The sequence below is a fragment of the Clarias gariepinus genome, chromosome 14 (assembly GCF_024256425.1).
Source record: "Clarias gariepinus isolate MV-2021 ecotype Netherlands chromosome 14, CGAR_prim_01v2, whole genome shotgun sequence".
Classification (NCBI taxonomy): domain Eukaryota; kingdom Metazoa; phylum Chordata; class Actinopteri; order Siluriformes; family Clariidae; genus Clarias; species Clarias gariepinus.
In genome coordinates this window covers 7,071,670-7,091,081 of record NC_071113.1, presented here as the reverse complement: position 1 = coordinate 7,091,081, position 19,412 = coordinate 7,071,670, and the positions used below count along the sequence as shown (strand labels likewise).

Here is a 19,412-nt window from a genome sequence, read left to right as displayed (position 1 = left end):
GAAATGTATATGGTTGGATAAACTCAAATCAAAATATTTAGAGCTGAGGTTCACCAGAGCCAGACCAAGTAAAGTGGTCTTTTTACCGAAACACGCTTCCACACACACCACGGTGCACAATGATCGCGCGCTCAAACACTCCAGGTGTAGCACTGCACACAATCGGGAAAAACCATCACCACAGCGAAGAAAACCAATCGGTCACCGAACCTCAGCTCCTACAATAAACAAAAGAAAAAGGACAAACAAAAGGCTCCAACAATATTACAAACACTTCTTAAAACATCCGACAACAATAAGGGTCAGAAGCTAACAAGTACAAAAGAGAATCATAAAACATTAAATGTACTGAATAGTCTCTAGCAGGTCAGCCATCAAGAAATGCGTCCATTCCAATTAACAAAGAGAAAGAAACAATTAATAAAACCAAAATAACAAACCAAATACACTTAGATAGGCCAAGAAAACTTAAAGTACTTAGCCAAAAGGAAACAAAAAGAAAAAGAAAGAACAACGAATAAACCATACGTTCGACACAGGGCGACAAAGCAACACGACACCAGACGGATAAACAGTCCCCTCTCTACATTATTCACGGCAACACTGGCGCGAGATTAACGGCAGCGTCTTCGCTATTAGTAATTAGCAACTTTAGCTTCTCCCACTGTTAGCAGCTGTATCTTCACAGCCCTACAAATGAACAGCGCTAGCGGCACCACTCGATTAGCAACAGTCAACACAACAATAGCAACGAGAGGGAGTTTCCATTCAGGTCTTCGTAGCGAAAACACACACAGGCACCGGTTTAGTCAGAGCTGTATCCCATCATAACAATAGGGCACAAGGAAGCCTCCAAGGCAAATGCTCGCCACTACGTCCACTGCAGCGCCGGAAAACACGCTGCCGCCTCTACAAACACGGAAACAAAGGGGAAACCGGGCGTGAAGCAACCCAGGTAACATCCAATCCGGCTTTAAATAGGGAGGTGCCCTACTCTGATAGGCTGATACTGCTGTCACTTACCTGAACCCACTACAATTACATATAAATAAAAGTTCTTCTGATCTTTATATTATTATAAAGCATTTTTACCATCTATGTAGAAATGCTTTATAATAATGTAAAGATCAGAAGAACTTTTATTTATATGTCCTAATAAGGGAACAGATGGATTTATGGTAGATGGTAGTGTCCTTTTTCAGGATGACTCCAACCCTATCCACATGGCAAAAGGTCTAAATTAATGTAAAAATGAGACTTCAGAGACATCAACATTTCCCTCATTTCCCAACAACTGTCACCGCTAAGTTCACATTCTGTCTTGTTACACTTTTTTCACTGCTTTAATTTCTAAGGATTTAATTACTAATTACCTGTACTTACTAATGCTTAGGATTTTTAGTGTCATGTTTACTATGACATTGTCACCACACGTGTGCGCATAAAGCAGTATTTATTTTATGCTTGAGTGTGTGAGAAGCGACTTTCACACACACCAGTTTACCGAATAGAAACTTACCCGCATGCTCGTGAGGTCTTGGGTACCGAATGAGTCTCTTTTCGGTAAACTGCGTGTGTGTATGTGAAAGTCATCCTACACACTAGTTACTATCTTCTCTTATCTGCAAGCTATTGTGTGTATGTGTGTATGTGTGTGGTTATGTGCACGCATTTGGTTGAGTGAGAGTCTATCTGTAAATTGGTGTGTGAGCCTGTGTGTGAAAGTACACAGCACACAGCAGTGTGTACATACCAGATATACTTTCTATTGCTTAAAAGAAAGGCAAATAATCTTGTAGGTATGGATATTTTTTGCCTTCTGTTCATAAAACACTTTCCACAAACTATATTTAAATAAACCACAATTATTGCTTGAGTCCTTCAAAGTTATATTCCTCTTTTAACCACAACATTGCTCCAATTATTAAAATTTTATATTTATTAAAAGCAACCCATCATGCTTTTTATGCATGTTTACATGTTCCATTAAATGACATGGATTTTTTGTGAAACAAGTTAGTTCCCATTATCACCAGCAGCTATAAATTGTTGTTCCCCTGACAAGCTTCTCTTTTCTATCTTTCTTTCTTAAAGCTACTGTAGAAGGACCAACATTTGAGCTTTTATTGTTGCAATGAAACGCCTGAGTGTCAAGTATTCTGTGATGAAAACTCATCATGAAAGAAAACCTAAAAAAGAATAGTTTAACTCTAAAACACTGACAAGAAAGTAATTGCTCTAAATGATTTCCACAAGATGGCATCCCAGACCATTGTGGATCACGACAGTTCTAACAGTTGGCAACAGACGTGTTGTCATCCTTTAACAATGTAGAAAAGAAAATATTACTGATTTAATTGCACCAGGTTTAATCAACTAGAGCTTTTGTCCATGGTTATTTAAATTTGAGACAAGAACAAAGTGAAAGAACAAAATAATACTTTTCAAAGAACCAACTTTTGGTTGGTGTGTATCAAAAAACTATTTTGATAATACAGTAAAACCTCAAAATTGTAAACATTCCTGCAAAATGACCATATTTTTAAATAAATTTTGACTTGATAAAGAATTAATTGATATACAGGTACGAGTACTAAATATCATCGGTTTCTTAGGTCAGAAATAAAAAAGCACTATGGGTGTATTAAAAATAAAAATATATTGTGCACATTTTTTTGACGGTCAAGAACTATATCTGTATGATGGTCAACTGAATTTATTTTATAGTTAAAGTGGTTACTGTGAACCAATATGCTTAAGGAATTGTTTGAGAACTTGTGTTTGTTTCATGTTAATTTATTTTGTAGATGTAGAGAGGCGGTTTGCTCATCAGTAACAAACTAACGAGAGTCTATTTCTTAGCCAAAGCTATTCTCAACTTAGCGCTGACAATGACGCCTTTAAAAATAACCCTGCTACAACATTGCTGTGCTCAAGGGCTACATTTTAGCTCAAGTGGTTAAAAAAAGGGAACATGAGAGAAGAGCTAAATATAATGTTTTTTTCATAGATATGTCTATCTATGCATATGTATGGTACACTAGTTTCTTTTGTACTCCTCCTACTCCTTAATGTTCTATTCCACTTGTCCTGTACAAGGTTCCAGGAAGCCTGGAGTCTAGAGGACTAGGGCAGTAGGTGGAGTACACCCTTGACAGTCCAATCACAGGGCACAAGAACACACCCGTACACACTCACTCACACACTATGGGCAAATTGTAAATAGCAGTTAGCTAAATCTGCACGTCTTTGGACTGTGGGAGGAAGCCAGAGTATCTGGAGGAAACCCACCAAACATTGGAAGAAGGGTTAGTTAATTGCAAAATTTCATATTAAATTCTAAAAGCACATGATTCTATGCCATGTGCATATTTGTATAATTAAAATAAACAAACAAGCTTTATATCATGTTTATCTGAGGGGAGGAAACGTTTTTTTTTTACATTCCATAGGGAATATTTAACTTTTAGTGTGTTTCTTGATATTATGTGTGCATGAGAACAGTGTTTTCTTTCTTTGACCTTGACAAGCTACGCTATCAACAAACACATTCCCTTAGTATAATCTTTGTTCAAGAATGTAAAACCTCTAAAGGCACATAATGAAGAATAATTCCCAAGCTTCTGTTCTTCTTCATGTTATCTTTTATAAACTTTCCAGACCAGATGTAACTGCTCCTGCAACCTTCTTTTTGATGCTTTTTGTGTGTATGCATATACACTCACCTAAAGGATTATTAGGAACACCATACTAATACGGTGTTTGGCCCCCTTTCGCCTTCAAAACTGCCTTAATTCTACGTGGCATTAATTTAACAAGGTGCTGAAAGCATTCTTTAAAAATGTTGGCCCATATTGATAGAATAGAATCTTGCAGTTAATGGAGATTTCTGGGATGCACATTCAGGGCACGAAGCTCTCGTTCCACCACATCCCAAAGATGCTCTATTGGGTTGAGATCTGGTGACTGTGAGGGCCATTTTAGTACAATAAACTCATTGTCATGTTCAAGAAACCAATTTGAAATAATTCGAGCCTTGTGACATGGTGCATTATCCTGCTGGAAGTAGCCTTTAGAGGATGGATACATGGTGGTCATAAAGGGATGGACATGGTCAGAAACCTAATAGTTTTGACATGGTCAGTTCCTAATAGGTAGGCCGTGGCATTTAAACGATGCCCAATTGCCACTAAGGGGCCTAAAGTGTGCCAAGAAAACATCCCTCACACCATTACACCACCAGCAGCCTGCACAGTGGTAACAAGGCATGATGGATCCATGTTCTCATTCTCTTTACGCCAAATTCTGACTCTACTATTTGAATGTCTCAACAGAAATCGAGACAAATCAGACAAGGCAACATTTTTCAGTCTGTCCAATTTTAGTAGCAAATTGTAGCCTCTTTTTCCTATTTGTAGTGGAGATTACTGGTACCCGGTGGGGTCTTCTGCTGTTGTAGCCCATCCGCCTTAAGGTTGTGCGTGTTGTGGCTTCACAAATGCTTTGCTGCATACCTCGGTTGTAACGAGTGGTTATTTCAGTCAAAGTTGCTTTTCTATCAGCTTGAATCAGTCGGCCCATTCTCCTCTGACCTCTAGCATCAACAAGGCATTTTCGCCCACAGGACTGCCGCATCCTGGATGTTTTTCCCTTTTCACACCATTCTTTGTAAACCCTAGAAATGATTGTGCATGAAAATCCCAGAACCTGAGCAGATTGTGAAATACTCAGACCGGCCCGTCTGGCACCAACAACCATGCCACACTCAAAATTGCTTAAATCACCTTTCTTTCCCATTCTGACATTTAGTTTGGAGTACAGGAGATTGTCTTGATCAGGACCACAGCCCTAAATGCATTGAAGCAACTGCCATGTGATTGTTTGATTAGATAATTGCATTAATGAGAAATTGAACAGGTGTTCCTAATAATCCTTTAGGTAAGTGTATATACTCTTGTCTTTCACAATAAACTTTGAACATCTCACTGAACACTGACTTCTGTGTTTCATTGAGGGGTTCCCTGAACTCCAGGCAGGACAAGCAGAATACAGGTTGAGCACTGAGTGGACCAAAGGGTATACCAAAATTTAAGAAATTCTTACACATTCCATATCTGTACTCTGCTGGGAATTGCGTTGTGTTCTGAATTTACGGGTACACCTCAATTCTAGTATGACATGCCAAATAATTTCTTACAGGTGTTTTTTTGTTTGTTTAATAAATGTTTTTGACAACAAATGTATTTTAGGATACAAATCATTGTAACCCACAACCTTGAGGGGTTTATTGCTTGCTCTGTAAAAGATCTTTCAAACAACTCTCAGAATATTTTTGCTCTTGCTGACACATGGCTTTTTAAATCCATGTTTGTGAAATGTTTGCAAAACAAGTCTCTCTGAATGAGCTGTAGAAATTATAACATCTTATAACTACTACTAAAACTATTGTCTAATCTGCTTTCATTTTAAAAAGTATCAAACCAAAATCAACAAAATCAAGAAATTGAAAGTACTGTCATATATAAAAATGTAAAAGTTTACCGGCTTCTAACATTGCTACACATCCAACCAAAAACAATCCTGCAAGAATAAAAAAAAATAAAATACATTTGGAAATGGGAAAGAAAGAAAAATAAGGAAGTGGTTAAATTGTGTTCATTCTATCCCCTGCCATAAATGGGCATATTGAATGTAAAAATGCTTTGCTAGATTTCCTGGGTAAAATCTATTTCCACCCTATCTGCCATGTCAGTTATACACTAATAACCAAGTCACACACACACACACACACACACACACACACACACACACACACACATATGCATGTACATGCACAGCATATACAGTACATGCATTTCAAAACAGAATGTGACAAGATGTAGTAACAATGTCTTAATCCACAATAAATGCAAATACAATCCAAACCCAGAATAAGTAAGTTATTTAAGTCAATATTCTAAATGTGGCTGTGTAGGAGACCTGTCTCCCTGCTATAATATCAGGGATCAAAATGGATCTAAATGTATATATTAAATAAATATAGAAATATTTTAGATGTAAAGATGCTTAGTTTGGTCTTACCATAGATCAGGAAAATATGCAATGCAAAATCCCAGTTCATGTTAAGAATTGTCACTGGGTTCAGAATGACTGGGCTGGTGGATGCAGAAAAGTGACTGCTAAGGAAGTGGATATACAAGAGATGTAACCACATCTACAACTGTGGGAGGGGCATAAACTGACCAAATGGAGAGCAGCAAAACACAGTGGAAAAAGTCACGTCATGTAAATAAAATGTCACCAGCACTGAACAAATGAAGTGTACAAAATCAACACAAAATGTACAATTCTTGTGGCCATGGCATAAATACACAGAGCTTATTTCATTATTCAGTGTATAGATCATTCAGTATATGTTTATACCTTACACTCCACCTATAAACCACAATCAGCTCTATGGAATTAACGAAAAGAAAGGAAGTAAAAGGAAAGGAAAGAAAGGCAGGAAGAAAAACATGATTTCATATGCAGTCTGGTGTGCAGCCAGCCTTTGTAATCTAGTGTGAAGCTGTGTGTGTGCACGCGTTTGTGCTTGCAAATGTGCATTTGTGAGTGTGTGTGAGTTGAAAAAAAAATTTACTGTGCCTAACTTGCTAAGCATCTGGCTTCATTTTTTTTATTACTTCCTGTTTTGTATTCCTTTGACGTTCCTCAGATGAGCCTTGTGCGTTTTTGATTGGATGTCCTATTTAACCCATGTGGGTACAGTTTCTCTTGCATCAGTTACAGGTCATATTAATATCTCTGTTAATGCTAGTGCTGAGTTTTTGTGCATTAGTGTCAGCAGTAAACTTGTTGCTTGGTTCATAGATGGGTGTGAGGAGTTTGCTCTTGCTGATGTTTAAACTGTACAACATTAAAATTTCTGCATTTAAAAGAGGAGACCAAAATTAGAGAACAATTTATATAGACACTTGCTTTTTTCCTGAATTTTTTATTAATCTTCAGCACTGAAATTTTGAAATTAGAAACAATCCAATTTCTTATGCTTTCCTGTTCAAAACAATTGTCTGTGGTGGACGCAAGCAACATCACTGACTTCAGGCGCTTTCTTATGAGTCAGCTATAAAGCTTTTTTTATTTAATTTTTTTTCTTTTTAGTCAAATCGCAACATTGGTCCCTCACATACACAGGTGTATTGCGGTCGGAGCATGCCGGAATGATGCTCCGCCACTGTTTTCTTTTCAAGTGAAGAGAAATAACATTCATGTAATTTGGTTAAAATTAACATACAATTACAGTTGTCTGAAGGCATCAATTTAACACAGACGAAGTGACAAAGTCACAATAGCGCTGAGCAGATCAATAATAAAATAAATTGACATTTAAAAATGCATTCACAGACTGCAGCAAAGTTTCACAGAAGTTGGAGCATTAAAGACTGATTGAGGGTAGTGACAGTATTAAGCAAATGCAGGCAAATATATACATCGAGTAAAATATTTGCATTTACTCATGTAGCATGTTTATATTTATAAGAACTGTTAAGGACTAACAAACATTAAGAGAGAACATCCCCCAAACCACTGCCACCTTTCACTGACTTTTCCTCAGTTTAATGCCAAACATAATGGTTCTCAGATAAATTTTTCACCCAAATAAATTAAATAGATTTTTAGATTAGAACTTTAGACCAGTTTTTCCCTGTTTTTTTTTTTTTTTTCAGCAGCAGCAGCAGCAGCAGCTGAAAGAGTCATCCTTAGGACCTTCATCTGAACAACCTGCTGTCCCAGGGTTTCGTCCAGGATAAATTGTTATCCTAACAGGGGTGCTGCCAGTTAAATAGGTTTTGTCAGATAACTAAATTTCTGAAAGTTATTTTACAGATGTCTTATTTAAGTTTTTTTACTTTGCTTCAGAATATATTTATTTATTTTATTTATATTATGAAATATGCTGAAAAATCTGCCTTTCTACACCTGTTAGGGTAAAATAGGACTAAGGCAACCTTAAAAGTTAGTAAATTGTAGATTGATACATACATTTATACCCATTTATAGACAGTTTCCATGTTTTTCACAATACAACCACAAATGTGAATGTATTTTATCATTGTCCTTCCACTTTAGAATTATGTGCCACTTTGTGTTAGTCTATTATGTAAAATCCCAATAAAATAAATGTACATTTATTGTTGTCTCATATAGGCACGGTGGTGTAGTGGTTAGCACTGTTGCCTTGCACCTCCACGGTCTAGGTTCGATTCCCAGCCAGGCTTGATTCCAGTTTCTATTTGCATAGAGTTTGCATGTTCTCCCTGTGCTTGGTGGGTTTTCTTCCACAGTCCAAAGATATGCAGGTTAGGCTAATTGGTGTTCTTAAATGACCTGCAATGGATTGGCACCCTGTCCAGGGTGTACCCTGCCTCATGCCCTAAGTCTCCTGGGATAGGCCCCTGCTAGATATAAGCATGCTTCTGATGCAGTTATGGGCTCGATGGCACATTACTTAGAGTGTGATATTGCTTTCATACAACAGCTCAAGCAACATAATTTATAATCAGCAGATTATGATTTGTTGTTTATTTGCTCAGTTATTTTGCTCCACAAATACATACCCCTCACCAATATCATGTAACCAACAGAGCCGACAGTAACAGAGGACATTTACTTGAGTACAGTGCTTAAGTACAATTTTGAGGGATCTGTACTTTACTCGAGTATCATTTTTGGGGAGTACTCATGACTTTACTCAGGTTACTTCTTCAAAAAAAAAAAGGAAAAAGTCAACTCCATGGTCAGATAATGATTTAGATAAGAGACGAAACCATGGATAAAACAATGGATGAAGACGCAGCAGGTCCATCGCGGGAATGTGCCAACCCATGGCCCCCACCTCGCCAAACTATTTAAATTTTCTGAACAAGTTAATGATAGTTTTCGCTTCAAGTGTTTGCTGTGTTTACCAAAACAGAACTTCATCACTGCCTACAAAAATTCATCCTCCAACTTGCGGAAGCATGTCAAGGTACGTACATTGAAATAAACTTTCTTACATTTCTAAGCTAGATTCTAGCTACAGAAAAGTGCACTAAATGATTGGCTAGCAGCGATAATGCAGCTTTTTACATTCTCGTTTACATTTGGTTAGTCGAATCCACATACACCCGCCAATTTGCCAGCTGTAGCTAGCCACTTTGATGTACTCCATGTAAAATGTTTCTGTACATAAATGTAAGCACGATGGCAGTAGCAATGTAATATTTAGAAAATGTACTCTTGTACTCAAGTACTTAAAAAAAAGTACTTCAGTACTTTTACTTAAGTAGACATCTGATTGTGGTACTTTTACTTGTACTTGAGTAAAATTTAGAAAGGGGTATCTGTTCTTTACTTAAGTAATGACCCTGTGTAATCTGTCCGGCTCTGGTAGCCAAAAGGGTGAGGAGAATAAGTCTCGTAACTAAAATCTCTTTATGTTTTCATTTCTTCCACTTAAAAGTATCAGTTACATTAACTTGCATAACTTACGTAACTTCTAGGTTCTGGGGCATTATTCTGCCCATAAAGCATTAAATGAAAAGTTAGTGTGCTAGGGTGCACATTCACTTTCCACACACCAAGTAGTGCCTTTGTTTAGGTGTTGGAGAGCAATTTGGAGTTCAGGTTTGGGCAAGAGACAATTATTTAGAAGAGAAAGTGTTGTTTAAGATAACATAAAGTTCTATGGTGTGTTTGTGTGAGACAACTTGATTCTCATTAATGCAGATTGTACCGACCTGCGTTCACCCAGAGTGGTGACCGACATTTTATTTAACGATTATTAGAACACAGTGATGCAGAGTGATAAATATAGGTAAATGTACCAGTGCATTGTCACCACTCATGAATGCCTGTTATCCGTACAGATTGCTTGGTCAGAACTAATTGTATAATATACAGTTGCAGAACAAACTGTATTTCGTATGTTGAAGTGGCTGATTTCTGGGATGAGCACACATTAGACTTTCTTTTATTTTAAGGCCAGCTCAAAGTAAACTATTTTATTAAGTCCTTGACATGAAAAGAGTTTGTAGAAATAGTTAAAAGGATAATCAATGATTAATTAATGATATTATTATTTCAGGTTGAAGCCCACATACATGTCTCTCCTTGCCTAATTTATTAATAGAGATAATTTTTTTGTAAGGTTGAGATATTAAGCCTTGTTTTTCCAAGTGGTGCTTACTTTTGTCGTCAGCCAAATACATTACCTGTTCGGTAAACAGAGATTGAATTTCAAATGATTAAAAACGTAGAGCAGATAAAGATTAAATTTTGTCTTCAAACAACTCCAGCATGCTAAAATATACTTATTCCACTTCAACATTGTTATTTCAGCTGTAAAAGTTTTCAGTTTAGCTTTTCTAATATATTTTTTGTAATATCTATTAGTGCGGATGATTGTTTACATAGAGCAAGACGTTTATTAGTAGTTTATTTTAAAGTAGATTATTAAATCTGGCACACACCGGTTCATAAAATCACTTTTACGTTTATATTTTTAGGCATTGTCTGCATATTAATATATTGTGAATATTAAGGATAAGTATGTTTTGGCAGAAATGCTGTTTAATTGTTTAAATATCTCTGAAATATGTGTGGGTAAAAAGGGGACAATGTGAAAATTTGGGCATGGTATATTCCAGGAGGTGGAGCCTCTTACATATAAGGCCATCATCGGTTGATGCCAAGAAAGGGGTTGTTGGTTGGAGTAGATGGGAGTGGAGTTAGTTTGTGTGGAAGTGAGAGAGTTGAGTGGGACAGAGTGTACTATTTTGTATATATTTTGTACATAATTGTTTTGTTTATTTCTTTTCTTTCTTTTTCCTCACTTTTTGTACACTGTTTGGATCACTTGAGCACCTTTTTGCACAGTAAACACCTTTCAGCACCAAAAAGCTATTGTGGTTGTGCCATCACTTTTTGCCAATATTGTGGGTAAAGAAAGAACCCCAAGCAGGGTGGTGATGCAACACTGCCATGCCTTTATGCACCAACATTTTGATTTGAGCGCATAACAATGGGTTCTTTGGGAATTTTACATGCTCTCACCTCGGACTTCTGCAGATATGTTTGCTCTATAAAAACTTCTCTCCGTCTCTGTATGATTGTCCAAAAGTTTTTATTTGTATTTTTTACCAGTCTATAAATAAAGCTTTTATTCCGAACATGAGTGACTTCTATACTTCCAGTTTTTTTTTTTATTTCCCTTATAAACACTATTTAATTTTCTCCTTGGTTAAGACTTGTTAAGTATTCTTGTAACTAATCGTAAAGCACAAGAGGAGATTTTCTAATGTCATACAAGCATGCTAACAGAATCTGGCTAACAGTTTTTTAATCGTCTCAATAATCATTTCTTTATTTCAGATAGAGGCTTGTTAATTTTTTGCAGATTAAACTTTTCTTTATATAGATTGAAACAGAGGAAGCGTTAGGCCACAGGGGAATAGAAACTGACTTTTGGATAGTGATTCATGTAAGGCACAACAGCGATGTCGCACTTGTAAAACACTGAGACAAAATGTCCAAGTATGATAATTTAAAACCATTTAAATTCTTCTAGGAGATTATTTTTCTCCCCTCATATTTGTTAAGCATATTTAACAATTATATACAATTATAAAGTAGCAGTTAATAAAATATGTTAGAAAAAACAATACAGAAAGTACCAACAATTGTCATATATGGAAAAAATGACATAAAAAGGACAATGAATAGAAACTGACAGTCCAGTGGTTATCCATAATCAGATGCACATGAATAGCGATACTGCTAGCTATGTTGTTTTATGTAGCATGGAAAGGTCACCAGAGATAATTAATTGGTACAATTTTTGTGATGGATTAACCTGATTGGACGCTAAACCAGTCGTTCTCAGCTTATACCTGAAGGACCACTGCTATGCGCTTCCACATCTAATTAAATTAAGAAATGTCTGGTAATTAGTTGATTAGTTAAATTAGGCGTGCTGGGAGCCGAGAAAAATAAAATGTGCAGGGCAGTGGTCCGCCAAGACCAGAGTTAAGAAGCTCTGTGCTAAAAAGAGCCCATTTTTTTATTTTTTAAAAAAATTAATTTTTGTAACCAATCGTAAAGCACAAGGGGAGATTTATAACCTCATAACAACCTGCCTTCTTGCTAACAAAATCTGGCTTATAGTTTCATTGGCTGTAATTATTTCAATAATCATTTGTTAATCTCTAACAGAGGCTGGTTAATTTTTTGTTTTAAATAACCGACTTTACAAAAAAATAAATAAATAGAGTATAAAAACGGGACGTCATGGTGGTGTAGTGGTTAGCTATGTTGCCTTGCACCTCCAGTGTCCGGGTTCGATTCCTGGCCAGGCTCGATTACCGTCTCTGTATGCATGAAGTTTGCATGTTCTCCCTTGCTTGGTGGGTTTCCTCCGGGTACTTGGAGACATGTAGGTTAGGTTAATTGACGTTCCCAAATTGCCTATAGTGTGTGAATGGGTGTGTGAGTGTGTGTGTGCCCTGCAATGGATTGGCACCCTGTCCAGGGGATACCATGCCTTGTGCCTTAAGCCTCCTGGTATTGGCTCCAGGTCCCCGCGACCCTGAATACAGGATAAAGCGGTATAGAAGATAAGTGAGTGAGTACAAAAACAAAAAATATTTTTACTGATATTCTTCCACTTAAATTATTAATTTTTTGTTGTATATATGTAAAACGTATATTTTCCCCCTCATATGTCCCTTTAGTGCAATTGTAATGTGTACTGAGCATACACATACTTGTCACTTTTTTTTTTTGGTTGTACTTTTTTTTTTACAGAACATACTGATGTCTGGGCATAAAATGATCTATAGTTTCTGTAACCAATGTGGTACACGTTTCCTCCAACAAAGTTTCAACCAACAAAACTTTCAGTTCATCCACACTATTTGCAAACTTCTTCTTTAAAAACTTCTTCTTTAAAAACTTCTTCTTTGAAAACTGCATTCCACAGACACTGGAGATTCGTGTCAGGGCTTGGGCATCCAAATTTTATCTGTACGGAGATTATGATGCAAATAGCCTGCCTTCTTTTTGGCAACAGATGATATCGGAACTTTTCTTAAAACTTATGTTGCCTTTTAGCCATTTTGCACATGCTTTTAACAAGCTGTTCCCAAGGTAATTTGGTGAATTTGGGTATTAAATCACCTCCAGTTTTATATACATACATGCATCCATAGAAGTAAACATGATGTTTATCACATAAGAATGAACTCTGACAACTAAAATAATATAAAGTGTCAAATTTTGAAGAGTAAGTCTTTTTCTTCTTTTCTGGGTGGGGATATTTAGCTTGAAAAATCATCACATGGAGTATTTATTTAAAATTATATATATATATATATATATATATATATATATATATATATATATATATTACTGGTCAGCTACATTCACTCATTAAAGGTTTATAAATATTGTTATTATTTAGACACAAAAGGTTACAACTCACACTCTCATTTTAGTCCTCACATGTTCAGATGTGACATATGACTGATCATGTGTGACCTTTGCTGCATTACTACTCCCAAAAGTCATAGAAAGGTCAAGAAAAGGTCATGGATCATCTTTGCCGTGGTGGCATTGCGCTTCTAATAGCCGCTTTGCAATGCTGCCAAATGGAGCAACAGGAAAGTGTTTAAACTGAATAAACATTAATAATTCAACAATTTCATGCATATAGGGAGAAGGTATGATTTGAGCTTTTTTCCCTTACCTACATTTACACACATATGGGCATTTTTAGTATGTAACAGAAGAGGTAGGCATCAAAGAAAAGATGTGGTCAAACACAAAAGGCATGATGAAAGTTGCTGAAAAAAAGTTTTAATGTATTGATTTTCTGAATTAAATGAAGTGTAGTGCATGAGCATTATTGTATTGTGAGACTCTCATTTTCTATTTAAGCATACAAAAAAAAAATATATATATATATATATATATATATATAAGCTTACAATATAAGCTTACTGCTGTAAGGACCTTCGTGCCCTGTTAGTTTGTACACATCTCATTATTTGTGTCTAATATGCATTTTTGTAATGTTCTGCCAGCCTCTTTTTATGCCCAGTAATTTATAATATAATCATTAACTGCCACTCTTAGTATTGTGGTAAATGCTCTGCTTATTCTGTTTCCTCTCTGTCTGTTTCCGATGGAGGAATGCTGCCGCCCTTCTCCAGTGTCAGGTTGGAGCTAATTTTAGCCAAACAGCTCAAATGTGAGGGGTCACAATGCTAGATAAATACAGTGGTCAGGCTAAATAGGAGGCACCACAGGCTAAAGCCGGAGCTTTTCCACTTCTCTCTCTCTCTCTCAGGAGTCCCTCCATTCCCTCAGCGGTTCTCTTGACGGAAAAGGTAAGAGAGTTTTGGAGATCATATATTTTATATAGCCCTAATGTTAAACAAAGAATGTTTCAATGTTACTAAGTGACATCATGTAAACACTGTTTTTACACAGGATTTTCTTTGCTGTAAAAAGACATAATGCTTGTTTATCTCAAAATACAACAATCATCATTGGCAACCTAGACTAATAATACCACTTCCCTAATATCACATGACAAGCAGTCACTTCCTTCCTTTTAAAAATGACAGGGTAACGTAGTCTCACATTAGCCAAACCTAGTTAATTTGCTAATCTTTCTTGAGGACACAGCCACCACTGTTTATCCTCTTGCTTAAAGAACACAGAACCTTACTGATTAGAATCAAGATTTTTGTAAAATTCACTAGGGAATTCATGAGAATTCAAAAGGGAAAACTGATCATCTGGGTTAGCGTTAGCACTCCAATTTGGAGAAGATTGGTAAATGCAAGTCAAGTCTAAACTAGTGCATGAGTAATACAAATAAAATTATAATGTACTTTATATTCAATATAGTCACAAGTGCATACTGTGTTTTTTAAAAGATTTTGGGCCAGATTAAATAAAATGACCTGCTTGGGCCCATTGCATTGCTAGCAAGGGCATTCCAAGAGCAGCTGTCATCCACAGGGTTTATTTATAGCCTGACCTATTGAAGGAGGATTGCGGAAGGATAGAAGGAAAATGAGAGCAGAGACAGGGGGATGTGCTATATATGATTAAAGTAAAGGTCAACTGTTGAGTTTCTGAATGTCAAAGATAAGGAAGAGAGTGACTTTTAGGGTGGAAGATATTTTGCAATCAGTAATTTGAACTGTGGTTTTAGAGTTTGGTGTAAAATAAATGTAAAGGTTATAACTTTTATACTAATAACACACTTTTACACTGTCTCTATTCTATATCAGGTAAGTAAATTTTTTAATTAAGCAATGAGAGAAATTTTTCTAGTGACAGTAACAGCAAAATAATAAATACAGTAAGTTCATGTTGCTGTTGTGTAGGCTTGTAGTATAAAAAGATATTCACACATTGTGCTAATGTGTTACATTTTTAGAATGGGGACTGTGGTAATAACCACAATGGTACAAATTCTAGTATGTACGTTTTTTATACATATTACTTACCTCTGCTTATATGTTTGCTCTAGCATCACTTCATCCTCTCTCACCTTGGTACAGGAAGGAACATGATGACATGCTATTTTACAAAATATTGCACAACTGTTTAATCTGTCATGATGGCTTAACCACTTCCCATGTGTTTTGCTCTCTTTCTATCTCTCTCTCTCTTCCTCTCTTTTTTTTTTACCACTTTTGCAGTCACAATGCCTCACGCATACCCGTTCCTCAGCCCTGAGCAGAAAAAAGAGCTCAGTGACATTGCCCTGAGAATTGTCGCACCTGGAAAGGGAATCCTCGCTGCTGATGAATCCACAGGTACGCTCAAATAGTGTCAAATATCATGTATATGCCAACTCTGTACATTTCTGCGGAATGCCTTTGGCAATTCATTACACCAATAAACAAGCATTCTGTACACTAGAAACCTGATCAAATCAAACCACATTGCAATTTTTTTTATTGTAATTTATTTAAAATTTTCTCACTCAATGGTGCACTACTGCCACAGGTAGCGTAGCCAAACGCTTCCAGAGCATCAATGCTGAGAACACTGAGGAGAACCGGAGGCTCTACCGTCAGCTGCTCTTTACTGCCGATGACCGTGTTAAGCCTTGCATTGGAGGAGTCATCTTCTTTCATGAGACCCTTTACCAAAAGACTGATGATGGCAAGCTCTTCCCTCAACTGATCAAGGAGAGAGGCATGGTAGTGGGCATCAAGGTTGACAAAGGTGTAGTCCCTCTGGCTGGAACCAATGGAGAGACCACTACCCAAGGTGGGTTCTCCATTCATAGTTTTTTTTTTAAGCTCAGCCGTCACACTCTTCGTGTTTATGTGTTTGTTATAGCTTTCTAAAACAATTTTCTTTCACGTTGTTTTTTCTTAGGTCTGGATGGCCTATATGAGCGTTGTGCTCAGTACAAGAAGGATGGAGCTGATTTTGCCAAATGGCGTTGTGTGCTGAAGATTACCCCGACCACCCCCTCCAGCCTGGCCATCAAAGAAAATGCTAATGTCCTAGCACGTTATGCTAGTATCTGCCAGATGGTAAGATTCACTCATTGTCACACACAATGGCATAACAATTCTCCATAGGACTTTAAGCGCAATATGCTGTTAATTCTTTTACCAGCATGGCATTGTGCCAATTGTGGAGCCTGAGATTTTACCTGATGGTGACCATGATCTGAAGAGGTGCCAGTATGTAACTGAGAAGGTTTTGGCAGCTGTTTACAAAGCCCTGTCTGAACACCATGTTTACCTTGAGGGCACTCTGCTCAAGCCTAACATGGTCACTGCTGGCCACTCCTGCTCTCACAAGTACGCCCCCCAGGAAATTGCAATGGCCACTGTTACTGCCCTGCGTCGCACCGTGCCCCCAGCTGTTCCTGGTTAGTCATACTCAGTCACATATTAAAGTGTTGTCAGGCCCTAAAGTCAACTAAAGCTGCATATTTCTATGTTCTCTGCCGACATTATTAAATAGTCAGGTAATAACACTGTGTTAAGAAGGTGACTTATTGTAACTTAAGTCTAAAATTCACATCAATATTATTGTGGATACAGATTAATTTTCTTCCTGTTTTTGCTAATTATGCATTGTTGTCTTCAAGCATTGCTTGGAATTCAGCCTTTTATGGTTGCCACGTTTCTATGTTTAGAGGCGTGTGAAATGAAGTTTCTCAGTGGTGTCAAAACCTCTACATTTAAATACAAACATTGGCCCTTAACCTTTAAAAAAATAACGTCATCAGGAAATTCTTACTGAAAATAAAAATATAATTTTATCCCATATTTAATAAGGAGTAAGAGACTCATAAATGTTTATACATTCCACATTCTAACATAAAACCATAATGTGCTATGTCTTACCATATACACATAAAGTGTACTAGGATGTAATCTATTTTATCAAGCTTTTAATGCAATTCATAGATTTGTTAAAATTACCACATAATGGAAATATTTTGTTAAGACCACATGCTAACTTTAAGTTAATGTGGTTCTTAATTTTATTCATTAAGATCCTTCAGATAAGCATAGTCTCAGATTAAGATGCATAGAACACTGTTTTCATTGCTTACTCCAGTCTCCTTTTTAAATGTTTTTTTCTATCTTCCTATAGGCATTACTTTTCTTTCTGGAGGACAGAGTGAGGAGGAGGCCTCAGTCAACCTAAATGCCATAAATACATGCCCTCTTCACAAACCTTGGGCACTCACCTTCTCTTATGGCCGTGCCCTGCAGGCTTCAGCCCTCAAAGCCTGGGGAGGCAAGAAGGAGAATGGAAAAGCTTGCCAGGAGGAGTACATCAAGAGAGCCTTGGTATATATATATATATTTTAACACAATATCTCAACACATTGCATTCTAATCATCTAATATTAAGCTCCACAGGTTATTTCCTTTTTTTCCTTTTTAGTTGCTTATACTTGTAGACTAAAAATATCACTTTCTGTTTCATCAGGCCAACAGTGCAGCATGCATTGGTAAATATGAATCAACTGGAGATAAAGGAGCAGCAGCAGGAGAGTCCCTGTTTGTGGCAAATCATGCTTATTAAAAGCTTTCGGCACTCCAGCACTCCTGCACCATCTCTCTCCTGAAACACCTGGACTTCCAACATTTCACCCTACTCCCACTGAGAATTTTCATTTCTCTCCCGTAATTACTCTATACTACAGTAATTGGGGATAAGTGGTGTCTCAAGCGAGTGAGAGAAACTCACAACCTTTTTAAGTATGAAAGCCCTATAAAATCCTCCATCTACTGTTTCAAAGCTTTAAATCAGCTTGAACAATTCCCGATTTTGTAGGTATAAGAAGACATATCTTTTTTTTTCATATGATGTATACACACGTTCTTGACTCACAATAACCAACAAATAAAGAATTTGCCCAACAGCATGTGGTTTGTTGGTCATTAAATTTTGGTTAAAATGTGAAATGGCTTTGGGAGGAGTTGTGACAAAACACTTTGTCACAACACAGAGGACAGATCTTTCTCAAGTCAGTCTTGAGAAAGATCTGTCCTTTACAAAAAGGCCTACAGTTTTTCAGCTCTTTTATTGATTTACATAAAAAATGTCTTAATAAGTTTGATAAATACAAATCCTGAAAAAAATTATAACATAAACAAAATTTCATTTATTTTTTACATTTTCATCAGCAATTTAAAGTTAGAGTAAGAAGTTTATTTTTAAATGTATTTAAGCATAATGTAAATGTATTGATATTTTAAAAGTAAATATAACTTATTAAATGTTTTCATGCGAACAGTTTTAATTCTAATACTAAAACTGTTAAAGATACGATTAAGGAGCACCTACTACTTTTACTACAGGGCCTATGTGTCCCTAGAGCCGTGGTACTCAAAGTGTGGGGCGCGCCCCACTAGTGGGGAATACAGACATGACAGGTGGGACGCAATGAACGGGAGGAAATTAGTGGAAAATAATAGGAAAGTACCTATTCTTATTCATGCTTTTCTCTATTGACAATAAAGATTGGATACTCGAAACTAAACAATCACGCGCAAAGAAATGGATCATTAATACAAGTGAGGCTTGAAAATTCGCCCCACCCTTAAGTGAGGAATGACAGAAAATGTTTGAGAACCACTGCCCTAGAGTAGTTGAGCACATTGTTTGGCCCCAACAATTAAACATCAGTAAGATGTTTCAATTTTGTCTTCCAATTTGCTTACCTAAATGTCATTTTAGCAAGAAGTTATAATTGCAAGAGGAGCCAGCATCTTGTCATTTCTTTCTATAGAGCTCTTGTGTGTGATGTACTGTAAGAATCAGAATCAGAAAACTTTATTGATCCCTCAGGAAATTGCTTATGTGATGACAGC

General features: G+C 36.7%; 2 protein-coding genes across 2 annotated transcripts in view; one reads left to right on the top strand and one right to left on the bottom strand.

The window, feature by feature from the left end:
• LOC128541038 (integrin alpha-M-like) overlaps window positions 1–6,209 on the bottom strand; it is a 75,356-nt gene extending 69,147 nt beyond the window's left edge. Inside the window, exon 1 of the mRNA XM_053511124.1 lies at window positions 6,082–6,209. Within this exon, the coding sequence (XP_053367099.1) occupies window positions 6,082–6,121 (40 nt within the window). The 5' untranslated portion in view covers window positions 6,122–6,209. The remainder of the gene's footprint in view (window positions 1–6,081) is intronic.
• Window positions 6,210–14,277: 8,068 nt separating this feature from the next.
• aldoab (aldolase a, fructose-bisphosphate, b) lies at window positions 14,278–18,460 on the top strand. Its single transcript, XM_053511125.1, has 7 exons — window positions 14,278–14,426; window positions 15,756–15,872; window positions 16,066–16,332; window positions 16,444–16,604; window positions 16,690–16,948; window positions 17,683–17,882; window positions 18,025–18,460. The coding sequence occupies exons 2-7, from the start codon at window positions 15,761–15,763 to the stop codon at window positions 18,118–18,120; spliced, it is 1,095 nt and encodes a 364-aa protein (XP_053367100.1). The 5' UTR covers window positions 14,278–14,426; window positions 15,756–15,760; the 3' UTR covers window positions 18,121–18,460.
• Window positions 18,461–19,412: the final 952 nt, after the last annotated feature.